This window comes from Crocodylus porosus, unplaced genomic scaffold (assembly GCF_001723895.1).
Source record: "Crocodylus porosus isolate Cpor-Errol unplaced genomic scaffold, CroPor_comp1, whole genome shotgun sequence".
Taxonomy (NCBI): Eukaryota; Metazoa; Chordata; order Crocodylia; family Crocodylidae; genus Crocodylus; species Crocodylus porosus.
In genome coordinates, this window is record NW_017728911.1 from 39,126,353 (window position 1) to 39,136,365 (window position 10,013).

The 10,013-nt window shown below is 58.6% G+C and overlaps 1 protein-coding gene across 1 annotated transcript; it reads right to left on the reverse strand.

Moving 5' to 3' along the window:
* Positions 1 to 827: 827 nt before the first annotated feature.
* CLN6 (ceroid-lipofuscinosis, neuronal 6, late infantile, variant) lies at positions 828 to 9,166 on the reverse strand. The gene is made up of 6 exons (XM_019533194.1): positions 8,999 to 9,166; positions 6,875 to 6,973; positions 2,565 to 2,753; positions 2,420 to 2,475; positions 1,899 to 2,021; positions 828 to 1,212 (listed from the first exon to the last, which is right to left on the reverse strand). Exons 1-6 carry the CDS (start codon positions 9,164 to 9,166, stop codon positions 924 to 926), a joined length of 924 nt encoding a protein of 307 aa, XP_019388739.1. The 3' UTR covers positions 828 to 923.
* Positions 9,167 to 10,013: the final 847 nt, after the last annotated feature.

Genomic DNA, 10,013 nt, shown 5'->3' on the forward strand with positions numbered 1-10,013 from the left:
CCTGGAGCACCCTCCCAGCCCCGCTGCTTTGTGAGTCGTGATTCCTCATCTCGGGCACCTCGTTAGACTGAAAGCTGCCAACGCCAAGGGGAAGTTGGGGGGCCCCCACGCAGCCTCCACTTAGAGCCACTCCGGCAGGTCCCCGCCATGGTGCCTTGATGCAGCAGGGCAGATCTCTCTGCTCACACAGGTGTGCGTGGGGCTTAGGTAAGGGGCGCAGGGTCCGTGGCTGGGGGCAGTGGGGAGGACGGAGGAAGTGAGCTGATGTCCTGGCAGGTAACAAAGGCCCTGGGTTCACCCCTGTCTGCACTGAACCCCAAGCTTGGCCAGTTGGGCCAAACCTGATGGGCTCTGGCTGTCCATCCCTGGCCCCTCGATGGCGGGGCTTGTTTGGTGGGACGCCTGCGGCTACTCGGGGACGGGTGCAGACAGCCCTGGGGGCTTGGAAAGGACCTTTCTCCTGCCCTGGGCCAAGTTCACCTCCAGCAGGACCGTGCTACCCCCTGCTTTGGGGGAAACACTAGTCATGCCTTCCCTGCTCCCTCTGCCACCAGCTGCGAAGAGGATGGGGTGGAGGGAACAGGCAGGTGGAGGGGAACCTGGCCTGGGGCAAAAGCCAGGGAGACGGGCCCTTTTGCACAGCACTTGCATCCTGCTAAATGACCAGCCCCAGCCGTGGTGGCCCTCACTGGCCTCGTGGCAGCAGGGAGGAGCATGGCTCTGGGCAGGGGAGCAAAGGCAGCACGTGCTGCAGAGTGACTGGGGTCGGGGGGGGGGGGAAACTGGCCGTGCCCGGGCCCAGCTCACGCATCACGTGCCTCCCGGCGGCTGTTGTCAGGGGTTTATTGGAACCGCAATGATGTTAGAAAACTAGGCTTCCCCCCCACTCCTTCCCCCCAAACCACGGCCAAGCTGGGGGGGCACTAAGGCCCTTCCTTGGGCACTTGCAGACTGCTCACGTGCAGGGTGTAGAAGGCCCAGGGCTCGGGGATGTAGATGACGCCGGGATACTTCTTCCTGAGGATCCTGTCGTTCCACAGCCAGCCCACCCAGGCGGCGATCAGGACCAGGGTGACAATGAAGGAGTAGAAGAGGAAGAGGCCGTTGCTGTCCAGGACGAGCCCCTTGCGCTTCTGGTGCATCACGAGGGCCATCATGGCGAAGAACGTAAAGATGTAGAGGATGAAGATCTGTCCTTCCGTCACCAGGTACCTGCAGGGCGGAGCCAGCGTGAGGGGTGGGGGGCTTGACCCTCCTCGAGCTACGCAGGGCTCAGCGGTGCCTCAGAGGGGGCGGACTGGCCATCTCGCTACCCCCCCGAGAGCCGGCTGCATGGGCAGAGGTGGCCTTGAAAGGGCTTTAGACCGGCCAAAACAGCCACTAGCAGGTGAAACGGGGGTAGGGAGGGGGGGCAGGGTGCTCCAACTCCTGGCTCAGCACTGATCCGGGCCAGGCGCTCGGCTGCCAGGGCTCAATGGACCCGGGAAACAGGCCCCAGCGTTGCTCTAGCACGATATCCCCTGGCTTTCATGTACTACTTTCATGTCACAAAGGAGGTTGGGCTCGTTTAGCCCCACTTCAGAGATGGGAAAACTGAGGCCACGAGGTCATCTGGCAGAGTTGGGAACCAGCACAGCTGCCCCTGAGGCAGAAGTGGCTGTACCGGCGTGACGGAGGGCCAGGTTTGCGCGAAGCGTGGGGTGCGAGGCACACGTGTGCCGAGAGCTGCTGGGGCTCCTCGCGGCACAGACCCCAGTGCAAGGGCCTTGAAAGGGCTTGGTCGGGACAAGCGGGAGACCCCGCTCCTGCCGCGCCGTGTGCGGGGACGTGGGGCCGTCCGGGCGCCCTCGCTATCCCGCGCACGCGGCCTCCCGCCTGGCACGGCCTCACCCGCTTACCAGTAGTAGAGGCTGCTGGGTCCTACGAGCAGCAGGGCGGCCAGGGGCATCCTGCTCTCCTCCTGGACGCGGGTGAAGCAGCCGGTGAAGTAGATGAACAGGATCAGGAAGAAAGGGATGTACCTGGGGAGAGAGCAGGGCGCGAGGTCTGCTAAGGCTGTTCCCAGAGGGGCCCACAGTGCCGCTGCCCGCGGCCGCTCGACCAGGGGGCTGTAAGGCTGGAGCCCTCCCCGCTGGGCATCCAGATCGCGAGTCAGGGGTGCACTAGGGGCTGCTCGAGAGGATCGGACTCCCTTGGGCACTTGCAGGACGAGCAGGCGGCTGCCGGTTAGGAAGGACCCTGCGTTCCCATGCCAGGGGATGGGGAGAGACCTCGACTGTCCCTGGGAGGTGGGGGCAGCTCAGTCCGACTGCACCAGCTCTGGGGGGGGGGGTCTCACTGGGCAGGGGCTGGAGTCTTTCTGGGACAAGCAGCAGTTTGCTGTGTCCCGAGGCTGCGAGCCAGGCTCTCGCTCGCTTACCACATCGAGTGACCCAGATACTCGTCGTAGTAGTACAGCAGCTCGAAAGAGTCGATCTGCAATGCAACGCAATGGGGTTAGAGCCACGCGGTGCAACGGGAGGGAGCAGGCTGGTTAAAGACGGTACGAATCCTAGCGGTGTTACCAGAGTCTCCGGCTTCAGGTTCTTGATGATGGGATTCTCCCTGACGGACAGGTGGTGCTGGTAGCCGCTGAAAATCAAGCGGTGGTTGACAGAGTCTCCGACCAAGTGGATGCTGGCACCCATGACAAACACGATGATGCTGACGTATACCATGGATCTCGGTAAGGTCTTGGGGGATCTTTCGATGAGCTGCAATTCAAGACCAGAAGAGCTGCCGTGAACTGGGTCAGATCTCGGTCCGTCCTGCCCGGTCCCTTGCATCGCACAGCACCAGAGAGCGGAGGCTAGAAAGCAGAGTGAGCTGGGTCTGACTAGGGTTTGTTTCCCACCTGTTCCTCTCTCACCTGCAGCCTTCAGCATTGCATAGTTTCTAGGGTCAGAAGGGACCTGAGCAGGTCATCAAGTCCGACCCCCGCCCTGGGCAGGAATGAGTACTGGGGTCATAATACCCCAGAAGGTCTGACTCGGAGGCCGTGCCCCTCGCTCCCATGCTCCACAGCTACTGGTGCCCCTTTCCTCCAAGGGTGTCCAGTCCCTTTGTGCATTTGGCCGAGCTCTCGGCTCCCAGCACGTCTGGTGGCAGTGGTACCACATCTGGATGCCCTGATGTGTATAAAATAACTTCCTGGCATTGATTCTGAAGGCAGGTTTTGCTATGGGAAGGCACAGCCAGAGAGGTAAGAAATAAGCATCGTGGGCTGCATCGGGAGGAGCAGTGCCAGCAGATCGAGGGCAGGGATTGTTCCCCTCTGTTCAGCACTGGGGAGGCCACATCTGGAGTCCCGTGTCCAGTTGGGCCCCCACCACTACAGAAAGGATGTGGACACGCTGGAGAGAGTCCAATGGAAGGGCAATGAAAATGGTTATGGGAGGGGGAACAGGACTGGTGACGAGAGGCTGAGGGAAATGAGCTGATTTAGTCTGCAGACGAGAAGACCGAGGGGGATTTGAATAGCAGCCTTCACCTCCTTGCAGGGGGGCTGCAAAGAGGATGGAGCTGGGCTGGTCTCAGTGGGGGCAGGTGACAGGACAAGGAGCCATGGGCTCAAGCTGCAGCAAGGGAAGTTGAGGTTGGATATTAGGAAAAACTTTTTCACCAGGAAGGTGGTGAAGCACTGGACCAGGTTACCTAGAGGTGGTGCAGTCTCCATCCTTGGAGGCGTTTAAGACCCGGGTAGACAAAGCCCTGGCTGGGATGATGTAGTTGGGGCTGGTCCTGCTTGGAGCAGGGGGTTGTGACCTCCCGAGGTCCCTTCACACCCTTGTTTTCTATGAGTCTCTGATCCTAAGCAAGCCACGGTGCATGAGGAGGCTGCTGCCTGCAGGTCCCTGCTGCAGTGAATCCAGGCCGCAGTCTTGTGTGGTCCAGTCGCCCGTCTCTGACAGCACCCAGAGCCGGATGCTTCAGAGGAAGGTGCAAGAACCCATCAGTGGACAATTAGGACCAGGTCCCATTGAACCTGCTCAGTGTCTACTAGGATTGAGGTGCCTATTCCCCCTGCTCACTCCCAGAAACCAAGGTGCAAGGTGGGGGTGTCACCTTCCTCCCAGCTGGTTTGTAACTCGATCCTAGACCCAGCGCGTTGCAAAAGCAAGAGCATTTGTGGACTTTCTGGGGCTGAATAGTGTGGAAACAGAATTGCACTCGGACACCTGACAGGCGTGACAGGATCTGGCTTTGACATAACAACCTGGACAGGTGAAAAGCTGCTTCTTCCTTCCCTTTCTTGCCATCTCTTGCCTGCAAAGTAGCTCCAAGAAACATGTAAATCAAAACTAATGTTTTCCTTTTTTCTTCATTTCTTCCACACTGGAAGTTAAACAAATATACAGCTGAACTTGGCCCACAGAGCCTCTCTATCCAGCCCACCGGGCTACTGGAGGGCACTCAATGTTGGACCCTTTACCCTTGCTTGAAACAGCCGCCAACTCGCTGGTGCTATATGCTGTGCCCCTATCATCCCTGGCCCGTGTGCTCCTGCACTGCCCCGTCTCAGCTGGACCACTGCAACCCCCACGGTGGTCACTGCAGATGTGGCCCTTATGGCCCAGATGTGTCTGACACCCCTGCTCTAAATCATTTCTATCAAACTTGGTAAAAAGACCACCCTACATGTTTAGTCTCCCACCGCGGGGCTTGCCGGGTCCCCTTGACAGCGCTGATGTTGGTGGCGTGTCACTCGGAGCGCCTGAGTTACTCGACAGCCGTGGGGAGGCGCGTGATTCACTTGCAGTAAAAAAAAAAAAAAGGCAGCTGCTTTCAGTCCTCGCTAAGCTGAGCTGCAGCCGTCCTCTCCGACAGCCTCTCGCCCTCCAGTGGCAGCCGGGCTGGCAGCAATGGAGCGCAGCAATCCTTTTTCAAAGGGCTCTTGTTGCACTGTTCTTCCCAAGGAGCACGAGTTGCTCGTCTCTGGGGGTGCAGCTTCCTTCATGCTGAGCTGACGGGAAGGTGAAACCTCAGCACCAAATACAATGGCCCAGTGATGCTCTTCCAGCCCCCGATGCACCGGGAAAACCACGGGTGAAATCCTTCCTTGTGCACCTTCCCACGACAGTCGCCCTGCCAGTACGGGCTTCACGCCGCCCAGACCAGGTAACAAGTCCCTGTCCCCAGCAAGAGCTCCCCAGAGGAGACTTTCCCCAGTGGTTTCTACAGCACAGAGGCCCCTAGACATATTAATGTGGTCCCTGGGAGGCAGGGACTCTGCATGCAAGGCCGGGTGTTCACAGGCACCGAAGGAAAGCACCGGGGTGACCCCTCCTGCATGCAACTCTCCAAAGAGTTGGTAGGAAAGCACTCTCGGTGTCTCCAGTGCTGTTTGAGCTCAACCCCATCAAAGTCCAGTTCCCCAGCTGAGCCTTTAAAAGCACCATCGGCCCTTGGAGGAAGATTTTGTAAGGAAATGGAGATGACCAGCTCCACAGTTTGGGAACCGGCTATGTTCTTCTTCTCATCCCACAAGATGCACTACCACGATTTGTGCCTTCTTGCTGCAGCCCCGACGCACAAAAGCATCAAAGCCTCGATGGAGTTTTTGATGCGTGTTAAGAGACAGTCTAACCAGCAACTTAGCTTGCTCGCTTCTTTTATGCTCCTCTGTAAACATCAATATTTAGGAATTCAGAACAGGGCCACAAGAATATAGGCGTGGAAGAGCCTCCAGCCAAAAAGAGCCGGCTGAGATTGGGACAGTGCTGCAGAGTGGGGCTGTGATAGAGGTGTGGGAAATAATGAATGGCTTGGACAAGAGGGGGTGGGCTTTCCTGTCTGCCCTTTCTTAAAATACAAGTATGTGAGGAAACTCGGTTCCACAGGAAGAGGCAGCAAACCTGAAACCGAAGGCAGGAAAGACCCTTTCGCCTGATGCGCAGGTAGCCCAGGGGATGTGTTGCTGCTAGATGTCAGTGAGGCCCAGCATCGGAGAGGCCCCAAGTCCCCCAAAGGGGACCTGGCCTTGGGGTGGGCACCCAGAGTGACCAAAGTTAGGGTGGCTAAAGCCAGGGGTGGCCAACCTACAGCACATGTGTCACCGATGATCTGCGCGCATGGCACGCAGCAGACTGGGGTTGGGGCAGGGAGCAGAAAGTAGGGATTGGGCAGAGGAAGGAGACTGGAGTAGCACTTGGGGAAGATGTGGCGCTTAACTACTGCCAGGCCAGCCAAAAACATTGCCCCCCACCACTGGATTAAAACAAAGTCTCGAAAGAGAAAAAAGCCTAAACTAGAAACCTTGCTACGGACACTGGACATTGGTCTTTGTCAGAGATGGGACCCTGTGAATGAACGGGCTGGGGATGGCCAGAGTCGTCTGTGCGCACATGCAGGTGCTGTGTAGAGGGAAACCACCCGGGACGGACCGGTTCCAGGTGGGAGCAGAAGCAAACTGGGCCCATGACAGGGAAAAAGCATCTCGCTCATCTACTGGTTCCAGCTCCTAGCTGCCCTGACCGTGAAGTAGCACCTCCTGATGTCTAATCTAAACCTCCTCTCCAACAACTTGTGGTCGTTATTCCTTGCGATGTGTTTCTAGCCTCAGCTGACAAGACGACAAAGGCCTTGCTATTTCTACCAGGGCAGTGCCCGCCTTGCTCTTTCTTGTAAAGGTGCCTTTTTTCCACTGTTGGTCTTGGGATGGGAGAACCACAGGCATGCGGGAGTGATTTATCAGCTGGGGATTTCTGAGATTTAATCTGGGATACATTCCTTCTGCCATTGCGATCCCGACAGAAGAATCTGCCGGCATTGGAAATTCGTGCCCGAAGCCTCAACTCCCAACCCGGAAAAGCATGGGTGTTACAGAAAGGTTTACCTTCAGGAGCAGGAACGGTGTGATGACGTTGTAAGCCATGTGGAAATAATCTCCAGCGCTGGGCTTGTTTAACGGGAACCACTCTAGTGGCAGAATAATCTGAGGAGAGAGGGAAAACCAGGCACGTCATTAAGCCTTCGACATAGAAGTGGGGTCGGGAGGGACCTTGTAGATCTTCAAGTCCGACCCCCCACCTGGGCCGGAGAAAAACTGGGCTGAAATGATCCTAACTAGGGAGGCATCAAGCCTCCTCTTAAAGCCCCCCAGGGCAGGAGCCAGCACCACTTCCCTTGGAAGCTGGTTCCAGCTCCTAGCTGCCCTGACCGTGAAGTAGCACCTCCTGATGTCTAATCTAAACCTCCTCTCCAACAACTTGTGGCCGTTATTCCTTGTTATGCCGGGGGGCACGAGGGAAACAAGGTCTCTCCCAAACCCTACTGGTCCCCCCTCGTGAGTTTATAGATCGTCCCAGGTCCCCCCTCAGCCTTCTCTTGTGGAGGCTGAACAGGTTCAGGGCCTGTCGCCTCTCCTCGTAGGGCCTGCCCTGTTGTCCCCGGATCATGCGAGCGGCCTCCTCTGGACCCTCTCCACGTTGTCCCCATCCCTCCTGAAGCGCGGCGCCCAGAGCTGGACGCAGTCCTCCCGTTGCGGCCTGACCAGTGTCGCATAGAGGGGGAGGATCACCTCCTTGGCCCTGCTTGAGATGCACCTGTGGATGCATGACAAGGTCCAGTTAGCTCTGCCAACTGTGACCTCGCATTGTCGGCCCATGTTCATCCTGGAGTCAATAATGACTCCACGATCCCTTTCTGCCTCCGTGCCCTCAAGAAGGGAGTTTCCCATTCTATAAGTGTGCTGCTGGTTTCTACTGCCCACGTGCAGCACCCTGCACTTGTCAGTATTGAAACGCACCCTGTTTTTGTTAGCCCACTCCTGTAACCCTGCTGCAATCTTTCCCTCCCTACTAGCCTGCTCACCTCACCCCAAATCTTGGTATCATCAGCGAATTTAAACAGGTTGCATTTCACCCCATCGTCCAAATCGCTGATGAAGAAATTGAACAGCGCAGGCCCCAGGACCGAGCGCTGGGGGACTCCGCTGCCCACTTCCCCCCAGGTTGAATATGACCTGTCCACCACCCCCCTCTGAGTATGACCCTTGACCCAATCTGCAATCCATCTGACTGTGTAGGCATCAATGCCACAGTCGCCTAGTTTTTTAATGAGGATGGGGTGGGAGACGGTGTCAAAGGCCTTGCTGAAGTCTAGAAAGACTACGTCCACGGCAACACCTGCAACCATTGCCTTTGTGACCTGATCATAAAAGGCAATCAGGTTGGTCTGACATGACCTGCCCCTAATGAAACCGTGCTGGTTGCCCTTCAGCATCATCCCTGAAGCCGGCCCATCACAGATGTGCTCCTTGAGGATCTTCTCAAAGAGTTTCCCTAGGATTGAGGTAAGACTGAAAGGCCTACAGTTGCCCGGGTCCTCTCTCTTCCCTTTTTTGAAGATGGGGACCATGTTAGCTATCTTCCAGTCATCCGGCACTTGGCTTCACGAGCGCTCGTGGTGCTCGGGCCATGCCAAGGGCCCTGCAATAACCCCAGCTAGCTCCCTCAACACCCTGGGGTGGAGAGCATCTGGACCCGCTGACTTGAACACGTCCAGCCCCGCCAGAAGCTCTCTAACCCGGTCCTCCCCAACCCGAGGTCTGGCAGCGTTCCCCTCGAGTCCGTCTGGCATCACAGACACCTAACTCGCACGCAGAATAAGATACAAGCATTGCTCCAACTTCCAACTCGTCCACAGCCCGCGGTCCCTGCCTGTTTAGTGGCAGCAAGAAAGGCTGGTTGGGACTGCAGATGATTACCAGTTGTCATGGGCTGGCTGGGCCCATGCTTCTTGGGGGGTGCCAGCCAAACAGTCCCGAAGCACAGCCCTGCACAGAGACCACTGCGCCCCTCGCTCGCGCTCAGCAGATGTCACCTGGGTTATTTTGGCCCGAGGGTGCTGGGCGAGTGCTCAGCTCCGTCCATTTTCCCCGCTGCTCCGTGACCAGTAACCCACGTCTCCCCGCCAGCCTCAAGCCCGGGGGCTGTAGTTGCAGCCCCTCCGTACTCACCATCGCTATGGGGCGGCCGAAGTCCAGCACCCAGTTCTGCAGCGTGAAGTAGAACCACAGGTCGAAGTGAAACTGCGACGCCTTGGAGGCGTCTTCGTTCTTGACGGCCCCATGCCTGTTGATGAGAGAAGAGTCACAACTTGATGTGATGTGAGCGCAGTTCGACATCTGTGGGGTGGGGTGCAGGCAGGCGCAAAGACCGTCCTGGCCGCAAGCCGCCCGCAGTCCTGCTAGGCGAGACGGATAGGAGCTGGGAAAGGCACGGAAGTCGAGGTTTGGTGAAGAAGGTCCTCCAGCGATGCTGGAATCTCTTTGTAGCTGGACAAGACAGAAACAGGGCCGCGCAGGGAGTCTTTGCATCTTCACCTTCCAGGCTCGAGTCTCCTGCCCTCTCCATCGGCCTTTCCACGGAGCGCGAGCACGAGGATGGATCGGCTGTCCCTGCGGCACCGCTGGAGGAACACGCGGCCGTCCCAGAGATCGGATGCTGAATCCCTGTTCTCTAATCCTGAACGGGGATTTCTTAGCTGTCGGGGCACGGCTGCGTGCGGCCTATTTACAGGGCACCTGGGAAATGCTCCAGGGCAGCGGGAGCCGCAGCGGCGCGGAGGGGCGCTAACCCCTTACAAGCCCGCTGCTCCGGCGCTCTCCAGCAGCAGCCCAGACGGCGCTTTTCATCCCTTCCCCAGCCGGGAGGAAAGGCTGGCCGAGCTCCCCGGGCCTCAGCTGTGCGAGAGCAGACGGCGTGCCCCTCCTGGCGAAACGCCTCTGTCCCCGGTGCCCGGGCTGGAGGCGCCCGGGGGCGCCCAGGGGGCCGCGCACAGGGCCCGAGGCTGCCACGGGCTCCGACAGGCTAAACCCCCGGTGCGAAGGGGGGAGGCTCCGCAGATGCTGGTGCCCCCGTCACGCGGCAGGGCGAGGGATGGCTCCAGCCCCGGGGGCTGAAGGCAGGCGACCGCCGGGACCTGCGCCTCGCGGCACCCCGCGCCCGGCCCTGCTCGCTGCCGCCTCAGGA